This window comes from Rhinolophus sinicus, linkage group LG02 (assembly GCF_036562045.2).
Source record: "Rhinolophus sinicus isolate RSC01 linkage group LG02, ASM3656204v1, whole genome shotgun sequence".
Taxonomy (NCBI): domain Eukaryota; kingdom Metazoa; phylum Chordata; class Mammalia; order Chiroptera; family Rhinolophidae; genus Rhinolophus; species Rhinolophus sinicus.
The window spans coordinates 133,892,403-133,914,533 of NC_133752.1; the positions used below are offsets into that span (position 1 = coordinate 133,892,403).

The 22,131-nt window shown below is 37.5% G+C and overlaps 1 protein-coding gene across 3 annotated transcripts in view; it reads right to left on the reverse strand.

The window, feature by feature from the left end:
* The window catches only part of LGR5 (leucine rich repeat containing G protein-coupled receptor 5), a 115,586-nt gene that overhangs the window by 57,870 nt on the left and 35,585 nt on the right, over positions 1 to 22,131 (reverse strand). For all 3 annotated transcript variants that reach the window (XM_019748992.2, XM_019748991.2, XM_019748990.2), the window contains exon 2: positions 1,878 to 1,949. In XM_019748992.2, the coding sequence (XP_019604551.1) occupies positions 1,878 to 1,949 (72 nt within the window). The remainder of the gene's footprint in view (positions 1 to 1,877; positions 1,950 to 22,131) is intronic.

A 22,131-nucleotide genomic window follows, 5' to 3' on the forward strand; every position in this document is an offset into this window, starting at 1 on the left:
GTTTGTGGTATAAAGTTGAGGTGTGTGTTGAGGGAGAATGAAAGCCGTTTGCCATCACATATTACCATGTTTCCCTGAAAATAAGACCTAGCCACATCAACTCTAATGCGTCTTTTGGAGCAAAAATTAATGTAAGACCCAGTCTTATATAATATAATGTAATTAATATAATATAATATAATATAATATAATATAATATAATATAATACCTGGTCTTACATTAATTTTTGCTCCAAAAGACGCATTAGAGCTAATGGTCCAGCTAGGTCTTATTTTCGGGGGAACATGGTATAAGGAAATTAAAGAGAAAAGAACAGGAAATGCATGTCTTAAAAATATGGGGGTAAACAGGACTAAGTATTGCATGTTAATTATGGTATGGTGTGAGAAGGATGTAAAGAAGAAAATAACCCTGGTGTTTGAAATTTACTAAAAGTAATCTTTAAAAATATTGGCTAATGTCAACTAAATCTGTTACTTTTTTCTAAGGCAGCTAACTTGTATAAGAAGCTCCTTTTAAGATTTTGCTTTCTCATTAGTTCATTCATGAAGAGTTTATTATTTATTACATACCAGCCATGATGAAGACAGATATGGTCCCAACCCTAAAGAAGGTTAAATTCTAGTCATGAAAATGGCCAGAGAGAAAAAAGAGAAAAATGGCCAGAGGAAAAAGAAGCTTGTGGACAACCAGAGTGAAAATCTGTCCCTTGAATGATAAAAAATTCATGTACAGCCAAATAATCTAAGCTTCCCTAGCGTAGCTCTTGATAACAATATGGGCATGTTTAGCTGATGTCAGTATTAGAACAATAGCATTTGTTAAAAACATAATGCCTCAAAAGTAAATGCAGATAAAACTCCAAAGGGGAGAAATGCAAGAATATTATCCTCTTCTTGAAAAGAAAAGATCGATGTAGTGTAATTTGGTTGCGATGGAACATTATTTCTACCTCCCATGCTGGGTTGTGTGGTGCATCAACAACTTAAATTATTCTCCAGATTGGACCCTGATTTTAGGATGTACAAAGGAAGTATTTTCAAAAGAGGTCATTGCTGAAACAAATCCCTAACAGTCAGAGGGTTTACCCAACTGATGGTGCCAAACTTTCTTCATGAGAACTGTGATGGTGCATCACTTCCTTAGTCCCCATCACTCAAAAGGGTCAGAGGATCAAATGAATTGTTAAGTGCAGAGTTTGGGTTTATATCGTTCTTTTTCATCTTCTGGAAAGTGATCACTAGACTTCTTTAAGATGCCCCTGTGTATCATTAACTAATTTTAGCTTCCTCCTTTTTTATTATTTTTTACAGTGGGCTTGGGAGAACCCAGTTTTAAGTCCTCTGAGGATTTCATGTTTTTCTGTTCAAGCCTTGAAGGAAGCTAAATTTAAAAGGAGGAAAACAGTAATGAAAGGTGATGAGGATAAGAAGTTTTGGTGCTATGAAATGTGGACTTGATTCTTCCTGTCACAAGCCGAACCACGCAGCACTCTTTGGTTTTGATTATAGCTTTACTTGCTATTTTAATAAACATGAACCAGTATTCAAACTTTTTAATATCCTGCTGCTTAACTATTTCCAAAGAGCCATCCAGCTCTTTTAAACAGTCTTTGTTTTAACATTTTAATTTGTTTGGCTCAGTCTCACCTTAGAATGTTGTAGCCTCATGGTAAAGTCTTTTATAAGTTGATTTCCAGAATCATAAGCAATTCTTCCCCCTCCCCCACCAACTAAGTGCTTCCTCATGTGCCAACATCGTTGGTGCTGACAGCTTCTCTGCCTTGTTTTATCTGGTTCCCACAGTAAGTATGAGAGACAAACACAAGAATGTGTCCTGTGTTGAGTGGACGCATCACAACTGCATTGATACTTACAGCTCCTCTAGGAAGCGGAGAGTGTGCAGAGGACTTGGGGGCAGCTGACTGATGTTGTTCATACTGAGGTCTCTGGAGAGGAAAACAGACAGCATGTGAGGAGCGGCGTATGCCACCACAAGGAAATCCAGCTGTTCAATTCACACATTTTCAACAAGATCTTGAGCCAAATGAACTCATTCTTTTGCTTGACACATGAATCGCTATTTTGCATCTTAAATATATTCGTTTCCTTCCACCCTACTCCCCGTCCATCATAGGCTCTCTATCATGTCAGAGAGCCTAGGAGGAGCGTATATGGATTCAAAATGCCTGAGACCATTCATAGACCTGGTTGTAATTCTTCGTGTTTAAAATGATGTGAGTAGGACAGCAAAGGAAAGACATAATTCAACTTTGTGTCTTTCAATTTTGTGACAAAGGGAAATGTCTTCCCCATGCAACTCTGGAAGTCGAGTTTCTCTGGGACTATAAGCACCTTGTAAAAACAAATGTTTTGATTCAAAGAAACTTAAAAAAACACAAAACAAAACAAGACAGAAAGCCTATTCCCTCCTTCTAACATGTTCCTTTTACAGGTTCTCGAATTGCATTAAATAAGTGAAATGAACCATAAAACAAGGGTGTAATGTGATCTTGCTCTGTAGCACACTTCCTGCTGGGTCTGCACAGTAGTTCCTGGCACAGGAAACAACAAACCACTTTGGGTAGAACTCAATCAATTTTTGTTTTAAGCGAAACTCCGTGTAATTAGATTTTATTCTGTTTTTACTTTTCTATTTCTTTACTGTCTCCCACATAATCCTACAGCGTCACTGGTATATGCCATCTGTATCTCAGAGTCCAAAAGACCGACTGCTAGATGAATTCTAATCAAGACCAACTAAGACATTATATAACAGTCAGCTGAAGACTGAAAAATGACTTGAACACGAAGATCCAGAACTAATGCCTTTTCCATTTATAGTCCTAGACCAGGTCTACATACTTAAAATTTATCTCGAGATAACATGATGAGTGTCTTATTTATTCTTTTAAAAAATTAATTGACATATAATTAAATTAGTTTTAGGTGTACAATATAATGATTTTATATATATATATATATATATATATTTAGCGCAATAAGTTTAGTTAACATCCATCACTATACATATAGTTTCATAGCAACTTTTAAATACACAATACAGTATTGTTAATACAACACAGTACAGTCAGCATGCTGTACATTATATCCCCAGGACTTATTTATCTTGTAACTGGAAGTTTGTACCTTTTGACCACCTTCACCTATTTTATCCATGAGCTGTTTAAAAAAATCTGGATTATTCGTGTTGTTGAAGTGGCCACATCCATTGCACCTAACCAGCTGATTTCAGTATCACAGCTTGGTTCCTTTATCAAATATTAACTTTTGATCAGTAATGCTAAGAATTGAGGACTTACTCACTCTCTGCCTATAAAAAGTCACTAACTAGCATGTACAAGGAAGATAAGATATTTTGCTAAATGTTTTAGGCTATAGTAAAAAATGCAGAATTATTAATTTTAATGTTAATGAACAATGATATAGCTGAATTAAATGCTATGTTCTCAAGCTAAAACTAAAGAATGCCACAATTACAGAGTGAAAAATTTCTATAGTCCATACCTTAATAATTTAGTTTTTTTTGGCATTGTCTAGATAAGAGAGCCACATAATTGATCAGCAGTTTCAACTTTTTATGGCAGACATTTCTCTGAAGTGGCAAAGTTGTTTAGTTCACTGAACAGACATGTATTAAACTAATCAATGCAGTTTCTGGATTTTTCACAGTGACTATATAATCTCTACCAAGACTTGATGTTTCTCAGAGATAGTCATTTATTTTTTAATTGATAGCCCGCTTATTTCCTAAAAGGATCCAGGTGGTTTCTTTTGGATTGTGTTTATTGCTAACCTCGATCAAACCAGTCTCAGCATCAAGACAGCTGGCGTGTAGAGCACCGACTTCCCTCTCCTCTGATATTTCTCTGTGTGATGTGCAAATCAGTTTGGGACAAGCATTAATCTTGTCTATGTGCAGAAAGCTCTAACTAGAACAAAGAAATGTACGTATTAAGGAGATTCATAAGCACTCCACGTTATTTTAATATTTATGACCCTATTTTAGGTACCTGGAAGTGAAGCATCTATAAGTATTCACTGTCAGGGTTCCCACTGGAGCACTTTTTGTGGTGGAGCAGCAGAAAGAGTGCAGGCATTGTTCAAGTCAAGTGTCTCGGGTCTGAATCTGGGCCTCCCCATTCACTAGCTGCATGATTTTGGGACATTTAACCTCCCTGTGCAGACTTCTTCGTATTTAAAGAAGGGTGTCTCTGCATTCATAATTTGAAACCCTATGATTAGCTGTTTCCAATCTGAAGGAAGTGACTTAATTTTCTTCTTAAAAAGGAGAGTGCCTCCTTTATCCAATAGGAATTAATAACTTCTCCATGTTACCTAACATTGTGGTTCGTCTTAGAAAATGAGCTAGTACCACTAAACCAAAACCTTATCACCTATTTTCTAATACAGGTTGTTTTCTTTAAAAGAGCTCCCAGTAAAGCATATAAACCTATAGTCGAAAATAACTTTTAATAACAATAATGTAAGGTAAAATGAAATAAGACTTCAAAGTATAAATTCAGAGTGGATAAAGTAAAAATCGATTGGTTGGCATTGACTTTTTTCTTTCTGTGTGCACCTTTTGCATCGATGTGCAAATATAATAGTGGTCCTCTAGCTCAGTGCTTCCCAAAGGATCCACGGTGAAAGACCAATTTTTAAAAATGTCTAATTTGTGGTGGACTTATATTTTTGTAAAATCTAATAAAAATTATAGAAAAATGACACAAAAACACAAAGATATACAAAATAGAAGCCTCAATATTTTCTTATGTGATTCGACAGAGATTATTCAATTACTATTCTCAAATTCTTATCCGCTGTGGATCCGTAAAAATACAGCCATGGCTGGGATGGGTCCTTGGACCCCTCTTGGATTAGCAAGGCATGTCTTGCCATCATGTGAAAAAGGGCAAGGCTTAAATTACTTGAGTAATTTAACTCAACTTTGTGTCAAAAATGGTAGAATGAGAACAACCTTTCTATTCTGTACAAAAATATCCTCATTCTGACTCTTACATTATTTTTAAACTTTTACTTTCATTTTTCATTTACTTTTCATTTACTATCTTTAAAAATAGTATTTATGTTTCTGACACCCGAAATACGTATACTCTTAGCAGCAAATGAGGGGTCTTAAAATAATTTCCAAGTCTGTCCATTACTTACTTTTTAAACTATTATTTTAAAACTGGCCCCATTTTGCACTACATTGTGTCCATGATTCAGTTTCCCAAAGTCAGTGAAGCAATGTAATGGATTTCTTTAATTATTTCATCTTTTGCCAAGATGTTGGAATTAATTTTGAAGAACTGGTCACTAGGTAAAAGGATCTCATTAAAGGAGCCAAAAAAAAAACCACATACAATGGAGAAAAGACAGCCTCTTCAATAAATGGTGCTGGAAGAATTGGATAGCCACTTGCAAAAGAATGAAACTAGATTGCTATCTGTCACCATGTACCACAATTAAATGAAAATGGATCAAAGACCTAAACATAAGACCTGAAACAATAAACTGTATGGAAGAAAACATAGGTACTACACTTATGGACCTTGGGTTCAAAGATGATTTTATGAATTTAACCTCAAAGGCAAGGGAAGTAAAAGCTAAAATAAATGTTTGGGACTACATTAAACTAAAAAGCTTCTGCACAGCAAAAGAAACCATGGACAAAATAAAGAGGCACCCAACCGAATGGAGAAGATATTTGCAAACAACACCTCCCATAAAGGGCTAATATCCAAAATATATCAGGAACTCACACAACTCAACAACAAAAATACAAACAATCCTATTAAAAAGTGGGCAGAGGATCTGAATAGACGTTTCTCCAAAGATGACATACAGATGGCCAATAGACATAAGAAAAGATGCTCAACATCACTAATGATCAGAGAAATGCAAATAAAAACCACAATGAGATATCACCTCCGGTTAGAATGGCTGTCATCAACAAGACAAATAGTAAGTGTTGGAGAGGCTGTGGAGTAAAAGGAACCCTCATACACTGTTGGTGGGAATGCAGATTGGGGCAGCTGCTATGGAAGGCAGTGTGCTATGGAAGGCAGTTCCTCAAAAAACTAGGAATAGTAGTACCATATGACACAGCAATCCCTCTTCTCGGTATATACCCCCAAAAAATCTGAAAACCTTTATCCATAAAGATATGTGCTCCGATGTTCATTGCAGCTTTATTTATGGTGGCCAAGACACGGAAACAACCAAAGTGCCCTTTGATAGATGATTGAATAAACAAGCTGTGGTATATATATACACAATGGAATACTATTTTGCCATAAGAAAAGATGAACTAGTGCCATTTCTGACAACATGGATGGATCTTGAGATTATTATGCTAAGCAAAATAATTCACACAGAAAAAGTCGAGAACCATATGATTTCACTGATATGTGGGATATAAAACTGAAAGCAATAAAGGAACAAGACAAACAAATAAAGAAAGAAAAACTTATAGACACAGACAATAGTTCATTGATTACCACAGGGTAAGGGGGGCGTGGGGTGGTAGATGAGGGTAAATGAGGTCAAACATATGGTGATAAAAGAACTGACTCTGGGTGGTGAACACACAACGTGATATATAGATGATGTATTACAGAATTGTACACTTGAAACCTATGTAATTTTATTAACCATTGCCACCCCAATGAATTTTAATTAAAAAATGGATGATTCATTGTGCCAAGATGTTCAAATATGTTAAACCATTCTGTCTTGTCTCACCCTGCTCTTGTCTGTGCTGTGTTCGTGATCGCATCTAGTAATCTAGAACAGGGGTCACAAAGTTCTACTGGAATCACCTCAGGAGTTTTAAAAAATATTAATGCCTGGATACCACCCCCAGAGTTTCTGAATAAATTTGTCCAGTATGGGTCTTGTGATTTTGAAAAGCTTCTCGGGTAATTTGAATGTTGAGCCAAGGCTGAGAACCACTGCACTAGAGCAAACTCTAAATTTCTAGATGAGTGCTCTGAGTTCTATAAATCACTCAAACTTTAGGAGGCTTAGGATAATTGAAGGTACTGCTTTCTATGAGTAGAGAGTTCTATCCAAGCAGACAGTATCTTTCTTTTGAAATATGTTTTTGTTGCTTGCAGCTCTGTTATGTTTCCTTCATTTGAAAAATATTAATTGAGCATTAATTGTGGGCAGGTTTTGGAACACAGTGGAGAATGAATCCAAGTCATCTTCAGCTTTTCCCTTTCCTGCCATCCCTGCATCCATAAGATGCCCAGTGTTAATTCTATTAGAGCTTGCTTCTGCGTCTGGCATATCTTCTTTTTTCTTGACTGCTGCATTTGGTCAGGTCCTTGTTATGTGGTAACTGTTCTGCTCTCCACGCTTACCATGTCTCCTCATTCTAGGCCATCTTCACCATGGCCAAAGAGATTGCCCTGAAACGTTCATCTGATTGTCACTCCACTCAGAGTCATTGTTAGCCAATAGGAAAGGCATGTCCTCAGGTGGATGATTTGGAAAAGAGCTCCTCCTCTGGGGGTGTGTGGTGAATTACAGAAAAGATCCTCTTTCTCCCACTGAAGCAGTCACAGAGTGGGGTGAATGGCGTGATATGCAGAGCTTGGCCTGGAGTTCAGCCCCCATGGAAAAACCTCAGTGCAAGGCACAACCTGCTCAGCTGTAGCTATTTGGGGCTCCCCTGTCTGAGAACGTTTGCTGGTTCCAGGTCTCTTCTGCCCAAACATCTTAGGCTCTTCACAATCTGGCCTAATGTCTGTTCCCACCTTGATTTTATGCTGCTCTTCTCTGGGCAAGGTATGCTCCAGTTACACTGAAATTCTTGCTGTTCCCCTTTGCATCACCTTTACACATGTGATTCTCTTTTTCTAGAATTTATTAGTCTCCTTGTTTCCAAACTACTCCTGTGCTCTCCTGCTTCCCTTTCCCCATTCAACATCTAGCTTAACAGATCTAGCTTGTGTTTCTGATACAACCTCTTATCTTTCCAGCTTAGTTGTTCTCTATTTCAACCTCTAGTCCTTTGATACTTCCAGTATCAAAGCCTTGTTTTAGCCTAAGAATCTACCTTAGATCATGTATTGATCAACTGGATCACTATTTCACCAACACCCTCAGCTCCCCAGCCCCTGTCTCCTGTTTCACTCTCTTGGCAAAACCCCAGCTCTGGAAAAACACCATAATTCATCTTCTCTGTTACTATCCCAGGGTACTGAGTGATACTAGAAAATAAAAACTCACAAATGTGCAGATTAGTGACTATAAAGTCATAGTCTTTGTTGGTTCTCAACATTGCCGCACAATCCTGTTATTTGTTATTGCTCACTTTACTCCCACAGGGACTGTTGCCAACCTTTACCACTTGCCTCAAACCTCTTAATCAACAACTACTCCCATTATGGGACACCTTACATCTTACTTCATTGAAATAACTGGAATTCTTTAGACCACCACACATGAAACAGGCCAAATTCTTGTTCTCTTTTGTCCCTTACTTACTATATCCGTACTTTTCTCCTTGCTGAAACTTGCTCCTGGGTCCCATCTCCTCTAGGATGCTACAGCACATTATTCCGTGACTAATTCCTTCTATTTCCTGTACCCCCCCCCCTTTTTTTTTACCTCTTCTTCTTCCTTTTCAATGTATAAACATAGTCAAGTCTTTGCCACTACTAAAACAAAAGGAAAACAGGGTCTTTCAATCCTATGTCTTCCTTTACCTGCTACCCAATCTTTCTCATTCCCTTTGGGGTTGTTTCTAGTCTATAGGTGTAGTCTCCAGTTCTCATTCCTGTTCCAGGCACAACACACAGGCTTCCACCCCTACACTCCAATGAAACTGCTCTTGCCAAAGAAATAGCACCCTCTATACCATCAAACTAATGAGCACATGTCTTACTAGGCTTCTCTCTTGTGTTAGATGTGCTCTTTCTGGAAACTCTGTATTGTTTCCAAGTCATCATTCTCACAGGATTCTGTCCATACTTTTCCAACCTTTCTACTTTATAGACTTCTTTGTGGAATTTTTTTCTATCTACTCCATAAATTTTAGTGTTCTCTGGAGTTGGCCCCTTGGCCTAGTTAGCTCTTTAATCTCTACCCTTTCTTCTTGGAGGCAATTATTTACTCACATGGGTTTAAGTGTCACTTCGATGCCCATAACCTTCAAATACATATTCTTGGTCTTAATCTCTCTCCTAAATTTCAGAATCATATATCTAATTTCGTTCCAGATATGTCCACTTAGCAATCTTACAGGAATGTACCATGTCCAAAATGGAGGTAATTATTTTCTTTTCCAAACTTGTTTGTTTTTCTGTAGAGCCAGTTTCTAGTTAATGCCACAACCATTTTCTTGTCACAAAAGCCCAAATCTTGGATTTTGTCCAAACCTTCTTCCCTTCTTTCATCACCTCTACTTATCCCCTTTTCTCCCTCCTTACTCTGACCCATGGCCCACACCATCTCTGACCTGGTCTCCTGACATTGCCTCCTAACCCTGTGGTGCGTGCTACTAGTCTTATCCTTTTAGGCCCACCTTCCAAATGGCAACCAGAACAATCTATCCAACAATGCAGAATTAGTCAAAATCACCACCCTACTTAAAACCTTTCAATTGCTCTCCAAATGAAATCCACATTTGTTAATATTACATACAACCTCCACTGTGTAACACACCAACCCTTTACCACCTGGCATATTGATTCTTATTTATCTTTCAAGACTCAGGTAGGCTGTCATCTCCTCTAGGAAACCTTCTCAAAACTCTAACTTTAGTGTAAGTGATTTGCTCTCTGTCCTCCCGTATCACCCTACACATTTAATAACATCATATTGAAATGATACCTTTGTGTGTTTCTCTCTCACAGCAGGCTGTAACTTCTCATGATCAGTAGCCATTTTTTTCATTATAGTACTTCTAGTGTCTAGCCAAGTCTCGCCACATAGAAGTTACTCAGTGAATGTGGAACTGAACCCTCTCTACTGCCTCCTTCCTATGAGTGAGCAGATGACCTTACCCAATCCATAAAAAAAAAAAAAGATCATGTTTCACCTCAAATGGCTACACTGTTCCTAAGTGTGAGGTCTGTAACCCTTCTGGTATAAAACACTTTGAAAAACAGAACCCACTTTGTGTTGTGTCCACCTTCCACCATGATTTTTCCTCACAATGAGGGTGGTGGTTTCTCTTTTTAGTCGATTCTATTTACTTTCTGTCTTAGGGATCCCTCAAAGATTCTCTTCCATTGAAAGGTCCCCTCCTACCCCCGTGCTCAAGCACCTCTATGCTGCTGCTACTGTTTATCCTACTTCTCCTCTCCTCCCCCCATCCTCTCTTCCCTCCTTTTCCTCTTCCTCCTTCTTTTTCTTCTTCTTCCTCTTTCCTGTTCTTTCCTTCTCCTTTTCCTTTTCTTTTCTTGTTCCTGCTAAAATATCTTTCCTATCATTTCTAAGGATTTGTTGTGGGAAGGATGAGGGCAGTAGGTATTTAGTCCACCATCTTAAAATGCAGCCATATTGTCTATATTTGAGACTTGGTACATGAGTCAGTGAACAAAGAGGCCATTTCTTATAGTGTGACTATTAAACAAATTAAGAAAACAAAACAAAAAAATGGTCTTTGATCTCTGCCATAGTTGAAGACAAATATTTTCTTCTTTAGCACAGTACAATTCCTATTTCTTCTAAGTACAATCATTTAAAATCTGTCTTGGGAGATCCAGTAGCATTTAGCTTTCTGCCAGATACCTTTGTTAACAATGGATCCAGGCTGGAGCCATTCCAGCACTTTTTAATTGATCACTTTTCAAATATGCTTCTAGAGATAAGCCGTGAACTTCAAAAGGAAAGGTGCAGGCTTGAGTAGCATTTTATGATAATATGAATAATGTTATTTCCAGATACTTTTCTCATGTTGTTGTTTTTAATTTCAAAACAACGTATCTTTGAAAAATATTTTTTTACTGAAGTATAACGTATATGGAAACAAATCCTGACTGTCTAGCCTAATGAATTTTCAGTGTGAATCAGCATAAATTAAGAAATAGAATATAGTTACCACCTTCAAAACCCCCTCATGTTCTCTGCCATTCATGACGACCTGCAAAAGGAACCAGTCTGCTCACTTCTAATACTGTACATTAGTTTTGTTTGTTTTTGTTCTTTCTATAAATGGAATCATATAATGCATAGTTGTTTTTTTATAAGGTTTTATTTTTTGAGCAGTTTTAGGTCCACAGCAAAATCGACAGGAAGCTACAGAGATTTCCCAGATACCCCTTTCCCCCACATATACACAGCCTCCCCCATTATCAATGTCGCCCACCAGAATGGGACATTTGTTACAACTGATGAACCTACTGACACATCAGAATCACCCAAAGTCTGTAGTTTACATTAGGGTTCACTCTTGGTGTTGTACATTCTATGGGTTTGTACAAATGTATATTGACATGTATGCACTATTACGGTGTCACACAGAGCAGAGCACTACCCTAAAATTCCTGTGCTCTACCTATTCGTCCCTCTTCTTCCCTCCACCTCCACCATCCCCAGGAATAACTGAACATTTTACTGTCTCTGGAGTTTTGCCTTTTCCGGAATGTTATATACTATATACTTGGAATCATACAGTACATAACCTTTTCAGATTGGCTTCTTTCACTTAGTAACACAGAGCATTATGTTTATGAGACTGATCCGTGTAGTGCATGTACAATACTTTATTTCTTCTCAATGCAATATATTATTTCATTTTATTATTAAACCACAATTTATTGATCTATTCAACTGTTGCACTGAATATTTAGGTTCGCTGCAGTTTGTGACTATTATAATAGTGCTGCTAGAAGCATTTTTTAAAAACTTCTATTTATTTAAGTGTGTTTTCTCCAGGACCCATCAGCTCCAAGTCAAGTAGTTGTTTCAATCTAGTTGTGGAGGGCGCAGCTCACAGTGGCTCATATGGGGATCGAACCGGCAACCTTGTTGTTAAGAGCACTGGGCGCTAACCATCTGAGCTAACCGGCCACCCCCAAGCATTCTTAAATATGTCTTTTGTTGAGCATATCTATGTATGCATTTCTGTTGGGTATATCTCTAGGAGTGTGATTGCTGGGCCTGGGTGCATATACAGTAAGCTTTACTATTAGAATCCTGCCAAATAGTTTTCTAAAGTGGTTATATTGGTTCATACTCCCACCAGTAGTGTATCAGAATCCAATTGTTTTACATCCAATTGTTTCCATTTGTTATCACCAAAATTGGTATTATTTTTCTTTTAAATATTAGTCATTTTGACTAAATGTACAATGGTATCTCATTGTGCTTTTAATGTGCATTTTCTTTATGTCTAAGAGAGTTGAGTGTCTTTTCATATGACTTTTGGCCATCAGGATACCCTTTTTTACAAAGTCTCAGGAGAATATTTTATCTTACTTGATGACCTTCAAATTTAAAGTAAAACTTACTTGTAACTGGTGAAGCCATACATTAACATATAAAGAATAAGCTAATAATATCCTCATTCTTCTCCTCATATCATTATTCTTCCCGAGGTTTCAAAGGTATTCTTTAAAATAGCTGATAGTGTAATAAAGAATGTGTATTCTGGAGCTATTCAGCCTTAGTTCAAATCCTGGCTTTGTTATTTCTGAGCTGAAAACCTTCAGCAAGTTATTTAACATCTCTGTGTGTCAGTTACCTAAACTGTGAAATGGAGATGATAATAAAAGTATCTGCTTTATAGAATTGTTGTAAGAAATAAATTAACTAATATATGTAAAGTACTAAAAGTAGTACCTGGTACATTGTAAATACTACATATTTTGCTATCATCTTTATTATAACAGAGTCTCCTAATGTTTTTACAAAATGAAAGTGTTACCTATACAGACGGAGAATTACAGAATAATTCTCTACCAACTGTAGAGAATTACTAACTTATTGATGTTCATGGTTATCTTGAAAAATCTTTCTAAAATTACAGAATAATTTAAAAAATCTTTAGAGATAGCTAGCTTATGTACTATTGGTCCCTTTACTTTATTAATGTTTATTTTTGAATGGAAGCTTTGAAAAGACAGAGCCTCAAAGCAAACTCATTTGAAAAAATTTACATTATCATTCTAATCTCCTAGATGGAAATAGTTAATGTGACTGGGCATTCAGCTGCCTTATTTATATTATGTCAATAACAAGAGAAGAGGCAGAGGTTATTTGTGGGGAGATCGCATATCTAAAAACCTCATGTACTTAGAGCATACCCCAAAATAGAGAAATAAGCAAGCAGGCAACAAAACAAAACAAAAACAAACAAAGAAAAAAATTACTACAACAAACCAAACCCTTTTGAACAGTCAGAATCAGAAACCCACAAAGTCAATCCTGAATGTTTATACACTTTTCTCAGAGAACTAGGTCCCAATCAGAAGAGAAATAGTCTTCATTTGGGCAATCTTGGTAGTTTTTTTCGTTTTGTTTTGTTTTGAAACCTGTAGCAGCAAGTTACCAGTGGGAGGTAGACTCACCGAGGCTGGCAATGATGTGGGAAAGCAGATTTAAGAACTAATATCATCATCATCGTCATCAAATGCATAGGTCTTTGATTATTTAGTAATATTTCTTAATATTTCAAAAGCTTTCAACCAATTTGGAACCAATTTCCCCCCCCCCAAGATAGATAGTGCTTTCTATATTCTAAAGGACTAATGCAATTCCTAAAAATCATCAGAAAAGTTTAAGTAGCTAGGAATACCGTAAGGTTCTAGGTCTTCTGCCTTTCTCTATTCTCTGTGAACAATTTCTAGCCTTGAACTTGATCCTGTGCCACAGATCTGTATTTCTAACAGCTCTGTTTTTTAACTTCTCCATGTGGTTAATCGACCAGTCACCTAAAAGGCAACACATTTCAAGTTGTACTCATTATTTTCTCCCTTTTCCCCAAATCAGCTTTTTCCCTTTGTATTTCTTCATCGTGATTAATGCATTCGTGTTCCCTCAAGCTGGAAACTTTAGGTTTCCTTTTTTTTAAATATCATCCTATCATTCATCTCCACTGTCCTCTAAATGGTCATTAGTCCTATTGATTATGTTTCTGGAATAATAATAACTAACCTTTATCGGTGCCAAATAATAATAACTTACATACTCACACACACCACACACACACACACACACACACAAACACATGAATCTTCATATAATAGCACATTTTATAGATGAAGAAGCAGAGGCACGTAGAACTTTAGCCTTCCCAGAGTGACACTAGCAGTAAGTGGCAGAGCCAGGGTCTGAACCTGGTCCATCTGACTCCACAGCGTATGGGATCAGCCCCTTTGCAGCGATACTGCATATTGGAATCCATGTTTTAATTTCCATTTTTTGCTGCCATAGCTTAAATTTAGGTCTTAATATTTGCTTGACCTTTTTCACTCCTTAGAAGTACAATGCATGTAAGGAGGTGCCTCAGGGCAAGTCTCTCCACTTTTCTGAGCCTGTTATTTTTTTTTGTTTTTTAAATTTTATTAAATTTATTGGGGTGACAATTGTTAGTAAAATTACATAGATTTCAGGTGTACAATTCTGTAGTACATCATCTATAAATCCCATTGTGTGTTCATCACCCAGAGTCAGTTCTCCTTCCATCACCATATATTTGATCCCCCTTACCCTCATCTCCCACCCCTCACCCCCACCCCCCTTACCCTCTGGCAACTACCAAACCATTGTCTGTGTCTATGAGTTTCTGTTTCTCATTTGTTTGTCTTGTTTTTTTTGTTGCTTTTGGTTTATATACCACATATCGGTGAAATCACATGGTTCTCTGCTTTTTTCTGTCTGACTTATTTCGTTCTGAGCCTGTTTATGCCTTTGTGGCATTTCTGGCTGCTCTTACCTCTTGGCCAGCCCATTTGGAGTGACCCTATTCAGACCCCCTCTCTTGACCATCAACTCTATTTCCACTTAGCCTTTGGGTGCCATCTTTTGTAGTGTCCCCCCATTCCAGAATTCCAGTTGAAATTCTGGGCTCCCACTTATCTGGGAGGGGGAGGTCAACCAACTGCAATGGGCTTTTAATGGTTCTCTCTGCCTTCATTCATTCCCCCTTCCTGGTCCCTCTGGAGTTATCTTAACGTTTTTCCTAAAGGATGAAAGAGCTAGCGTTTTATGTTGGACTTCCTTTTTTCTTTTAACAACAACGACCTCCATTTTGTGGGGCCTAGAACTTTACAGTTTACAAAGCACTTTCATATCCTCAAATTCTTCCCAATTTGTCTTAGGGATACAGAAATGTCAGAACATAATTTACACTAGATTCCCAGAAAGTTGCTTTGAAACCTAGTGAAAAAAAAGTTTTGTCTCCATGTGAGATATTTGAACATGCATAGTTGCACAGTCCTAAGACTGTGCTATAATTCACAATACTGATGTTCACTTGAGTAGTAGATTGAAAAACCCCAAACAACTGGCTTTGGAATTAGAACAGGGCTTCTCAACATGGAACCTATTGACATTTTGGGCTGGAGGATTCTTTGTTGTGCATTCATGGTAGAGCATAAACAGCATTCCTGGTCTTCCCACTAGATGCCAGTAGCATCTCCCCACCACCCAGTTGTGACAACCAAGAATTTTTCTAGACTGTTATGGGCTGAACTGTCTCCCCTCCCATCCCCTCCCACCAGTTTTTTTTTGTATGTTGAAGTCCTTACCTTTAGTAACTCAGAATGTGATTGTATTTGGAGCTAGGGTCTTTAAAGCGATAATTAAGGTAAAGTGAGGTCATTAGGGTGAACCCTATTTTGATATGGCTGGTGTCTTTATAAGAAGAAATCTGTACATGGATAGGGACAGAGAGAAGACCTTGTGAAGATGCAGGAAGAAGATAGCCATCTACACACCTAGGAGAGAGGCCTCAGGAAAAAACCAAGCATGCTGACACCTTGCTCTTGGACAGCTAGCCTCCAGCACTGTGATAAACTGCTGTTATCTAAGCCACCCAGTCTGCGGTGCTTTACTGTGGCAAACTAATGCACTGACAGTGCCAAGTAAATGTCCTTTAGGGTCACATTGCCTGTGGTTGAGAATCACTGAACTAGTACCTATGAATTACACATAGGAAACTATTAATTTTGCCTTACGAGATGAAAAAGAAAGTTTCCAATGATTTTTTTTTTAATTCAAAAGAGGGAATTTAGAAGGACCTTCCTTCCCCACTCCTCTTTCACACCATAAATACCTTTGAACAGATAGTTTTATTACTATATTATTGGGCAATGAAAAAGCAGCTCAGATGCTCTAAGATATCGTGCTTATATAATCCAGGGACTGAGACTCTGGGGCTGTGTCACTGAGTCTCTCAGATAATTCTGGGCTTGATGGCTGCGCATAGTGAATCCATAATTACACAGAAAAGACCTCGAAGACAATATATCAAAGAAAATCTTCCAAAAGCTTTCATTAAAGGAAGTAGATCTATTTTATTTCACCCAGGCAGAAATTCCCATTGTTTTCCCTGCCCTGTGCAATAAGCAAGATGCTGAAATGTCTTGCAGTTAACATGGTGTGACTATGGGTCCCTTCCATGCTGAAAGGGTGAAATCTTTCTTTCCCACCCACATTCTACCTAATACCCCAAAGCACCTGCAAAGGCTCTGAGTTAATATTAAAAAAGGCAGATCTGATCCATCATCTTACCCTATTCCCATGGGTTCAAAAGCCATTTGTTGGTTGCCCATCACCTGCAGAATGAAGCCTATATGTTGTAATCTAGCTGTGGTATGAGGACAGGATTTGGAAAAGAGGCCGGGTCTCAAATGACAATGCTGTCACTAAGTCACTGTTAGGCCTTTTCACTTTTATGCTTTTGTGGCCTTGACTTCGTAAGATTGTATTGTAACCCCTATTTCACGGTGCCATGGTGAAGAGTAAAGGAAATAATGTAGGTGCCTGCCTTCAGCTCAGTGTCTGGCTCTGGCAAGGGCTTCATCAGTTGTTGGCTGAAGTCTCCCGGTCACGTCCTAATCCACTAGACTAGGTTTGCCTCTCTCTAAACCTTTCCAAACCTCTCTAAACCTTTCCACATAGTCTATATTCCGGTCATACCAAACTGACTTTTATTTTGCTGTTTAGATTGACACAAGAAGTATATTTCCAGCGAACTTTCTGTTGAACTTTCTGTTGAAGGGAAGGGATTTGGAAGAAACTTGTCCTGTGGTTTCCTGCTCCTAGTCTTTGCTAGAACTGACTAGAGAAAACTGCATGTCAAGTGCCTGGCACAGGGCCTCATCCCGAGGAAGCGGTCGTCATCTCCGCTTGGTCACATCTGCCTGCCTCCGTAGATCCCACTCATTCCTCACTCCTAAGTGCTCTACCACTTCCTGCTTCCCCCTCCATAGATGCGCCACATGGCGGCCAAACTTAGCTTTTCAAAACAGAATTAGAGAACTACCTAGCACTGTCTGAAATCCTCCAATGGATTCCTAGGAGCAAACACTCTTAGATTAAATCCAAATGCCTTCGTGTGGCTGACAAGGCCTGAATGATCTGGCTCCTGCCTAACCCTCCATCTTCCTCCTGACTCATTGTCCTTCCACTCACTCCTCTTTGGTTCTATGTCATGCAGTTCCTCCTACGCCCTAAGTGCTTTTCCTTCTCAGGTCTTTTCTGTGCATTTTTTCTATGCCCACAATGCTACTCTACACCTCACCCTCCCTTCCAAGGGCTGGCTCCTCTCCATTCTTAAATATCACTCTTTTAGATAAGTCCTGTTGAATTTCCAATCCAGAATAGGTCTTTTCCCACCTCTCCTTGCTCTTCTTCCTTCTTCCCCCACTCCCACCCCTCCCCAACCTCCCACCACCACTCTTTTCACTTGGAACAGTTTGTGGTCCCATTTTTATTTACTTTTCTATCTTCCTTTTTTGAATGCCATGAGGGCAGGGATGTGCTAAGTCACCAGCTTTCAGCACAGATTCTGGCACATGGATGACAATCAATAAATAACTTTTGTTGAGTGACTGACTAGCTAAATGAATGCTGCATTCTCTGGCATTATTCCCTTCCTTTCTTACTTCCGGGAGGATTATTTTTACTAAGTATGTTTTTGTGGGTCTCAGAGGGTAGTATAGCAAGCAGATGAAAGAATACTATGTTTTCCTTTAAACAGTGGGCTAAAATATACGTTAAAAAATAACTCTACTATACATGCTAATCTGTCAAAAAGATACTCATGAACAATGGATAGGAAAAAATAAAAAGGAATCTAATAAATCTCACTGACTAAGTTTTGGGTTAGTTTCTAGTTGAATATGGAAGATGTAGAAACATGATTGCATTTCAAAATCAAATAGAGAGGGTAGCGATTCTATTCCTATTTTGCTATTGAGTAGTATGTGAGCCTGCATAGATACGTAAACTTCTCCCTAAATTGACTTTTTTTTTTTCTCCCATTAAATGGAGGCATCTTAACTATTCTTTGTTCAGTGATCTGGGGTACGTGAATTCAATATTTATAAAGCATAGTCTGAGATTCTTTCAAGGGCCTACAATATACTTAACGAGCTATTGTTATTTTTGCAACACTTTTAAGCATTTTAAACTCAGAGTAGTAAAAACAGAAATATAATTATCCAAAAGAACAAAATGCTACAAGATGGACTCTGAATTGAATTCAACTACCCAAGAGATTGATTTCAACATTCCTTTTCTTTAAACTAAAATAATCCCATGAATACTGGCTTGCATTAGAAAGATGAGAGACAAGAAATTTCTCCATGTTGCACTAGCACTTTTTAATTATGTTGTGGAAATAATTTTCTAGCTTAATGTTTGACTTTATTTCAGTCCAGAGCTGACAGACTCTCTAAAGAGACACTGTTCAATTTTAGATAAGCTGTTTTTCTATTCAATTTAACCGAGATTCCAGTAGAGGGAGCAGAGTCAACAATTAAAGAGAGATTTTAAAACTCAGACACTCAACAGTGAAAAGACCAAATGCTGAATTAATTTGAGAAATACGTATTTTTAGCTACCAATAACATGCTTTATTTATTTATCTTCCAAAGTATTGCTGACATAAAGGCAATTGTCTGCCTTTTCTTAACATCTGCTATGAAACTTTCATTTATATGATTATAAATGCCTCAAGAGCCAATAAGTCACTGATGAACTTTTAAAAACAATCAAAGGAGTAATCATTCATTGTTATTGGTTAATGAGTTACAAAGCTTTAAGGAAATGTAAAAACAAGTATAACATTCAGAGTCTTTTAGATCAACTCTGAAGACACATATATAATCAGAAATTTAAAATGTCTCTGTAAGCTACATCAAATGTATAATTATTAACTGAGAAAAGATGGAAGAGAAAAGAAATGGAAATATCTCAGAAAAGGGTAAACCCCATGTATCTTTACACTGAATCTTGTTAAAGGAACTGAGTCACGTGTGGGAACTCAACAAGTGCATATCGATGATTAAGCTAAAAGAGTAACAAAGGCAAGTTGTACCAGTCATGAAGAAGCAAGTTTACAAGCCTTACTACAAATTAAACAGTAAGAAATAGAGCTCTAACACTCATGGAAATTTACCATTAGTTGTCACATTGCCAATTCTAGCTGCCCTGGAGTGGTCATGCACAACTTGTGTGGCTATATGTGGCAGTCCTACTTACTATGTCCTTGGAAGTTCAGTGTCATAAAAGGAGGCCATTATTAAAAAAAAAAAAAAAAAAAATCCCAGGGCAGTTGGTAGAATAAACTATCAGTGATAAGATCAGGATTTTATCCATTAATACAATAGCATGTAGTTTTAAATGTTTTCATGAATACGAAGCTTTTAATTTTTATTTTACCTTTCAAAATTAGAATGACATTTTATTTTAGGACAAAGTAATTATATATATGTATATGACAATTAAAATATATATACATATACAAATATAGTATATAATATATAAAGTATACATATATACATATATACTCTATATAGCATATATACATACATATATATATATATATACACACATATACCGGGGGTACCAAAAAAATGTATACAAGTGGATACTTTGGGCAACGTTGCTCAAGCAGTAGTTCACCATAATCAGAATTGTCTGGACGCTGATTGTAACCACTTTGAGCACCTCTTGTAATTGCAGAAGTCAAACATGACTTGTATTCATCTTTTGTTATCGGTATATATTATTACAATTTTAATACAGTTTTCCTTTTTAAAAATGTGTATACTTTTTTGGGCACCCTCTGTATGTGTGTGTGAATATATATATTATAACATAGTCTAATATGGTATAATATGGATATATATATATATATATATATATATATATATATATATGTATATATATATAGTTTAAACAACTATAAGCCTTATAATGAAAAAAACAAATACAAAAACAAAAAAAAATGCCAGCAGGCCCCTGTCCTACCCCTTCCATCCCAGATGCCCACTTCCCAGAGGCAACCATTTACACCTCTTGGTCCAGAGTTTCTCAGGGGTCACTCTCTTCAGACTGTAGCTTGCTAGTCTTCTACCAGGGTTATTGTTTGTGGTGGGAGTTTAGGTGGTGAGGAGACAGTTGTCTGGCTGTGTGAGCTCAGAGAGGTATTTAACTGCTTATTATTAAGACTTTCAATGAATCTATTTTCAACTAATCTATTTTCAATGAATCTATTTTCTATTTTCAACAATACTTGGACCTTCACAAGTACCCTTTTCTAGAGTGTTACACAGGAATTGGTTTGCTTTTTGACTTATCCCATTCCATTTCTCTGCTAAGTTATTCCACAAATTTGTTAACACATCCTGTCTGTTATAATTGTCTCTCCTATTCTCTTTGTAGGTTTCTGCCTTTTAGATTACTTTTCTGCCCCCTGAGATAAACATGTGTTTAATCTGCTATGTGTTTCTGATATTTTTCTTAAGCTAAAATCACATACCAATTACTCAAATATCTACTTGTTTTAAGTATAATGTTTTATTTTTCCAATCCATACCAGTCTGATTAAAAATAGCCGCAAGATATTATTTACATGGCTTTGTTCCTAGTCACACTTAGGAACGTTAGTCCACAATAAATTTCTTTCCCAAATTATTCTGGAAGTTTCAGCCTTGGCTGGGGTGACTCACCTGCATGTGAAGAACTAGTTCTTTTGACCATAGTATGATATTTGCTCTTGACCTCTTCTTCTGCCCTGACTTGCCATTGTGGTGTTAAGATGCTATCAGTGAGCAGTCAGCCATGCCCCAGATGCTCAGCCCAGGCATTTTCCACCTGAGACTAACATGTATCCAGGACTCTACTGCTACCAGCATCACCAATGCCATCACCATCGCCAAAGCCAATGCTTCTTGACCCCAACTTATGTAGTTGGGCACAATTCCTTTTAAATATTTCCTAAGAGGGTCCCGGGTCCTCCATGTAAATAAACCCTCCCTCAGTCATGCTTGAATCCCAGAATAGAGACAGCTTGGGTGCAAGTTAAGTAGTTTACCTAGAGTGATCCCACTTATAAATCTGTATTCCTCCAAAGAACATGTCTTTTAAATACTCCAAGTCCAGAAAGATGTCAACACATTTTCCATTAGTTGGGGAGGGCATCTTGAAGGAGATGAGATTTCAGTAGCTTTTTTTTAGTGTCAAAAGAAGATAAGGTAGGGGTTCAGAGGGAGTGGTTAGAGTTCCATCTGGTGGGTTTGGGGAACTTTGCTGTCCACCGACTGATCTGGCTGGTGACAGTGTCCTATTCTTCCCTTATTAACATACCAGTCCCCTCTGACCTTATGCTCCAGGAGAACAACCTTTCTAAAGAGAGGAACCCTGTATTTCAATCATTGGCATAGTGGCAATTTTTCTACCCTATTAGCATCTTCAAGTTAACGCTCAGTGTCCTAAGGTGGGAATAAAACAACCAAGGAGGAAATGAGATGTACAGAATAAAAGTCTTCATTTTTTAAGTAAGGTAAAAATGGTAACATTTTCTTAGTCTTATGAGATCTCACATAAGATGAATCTTCCCATAAAAATCCCTCCCAGATCTTAGCTGGTTAGGAGTTAATCTCTTCCTCCACTGAACTCTCAAAGAACGTTCTT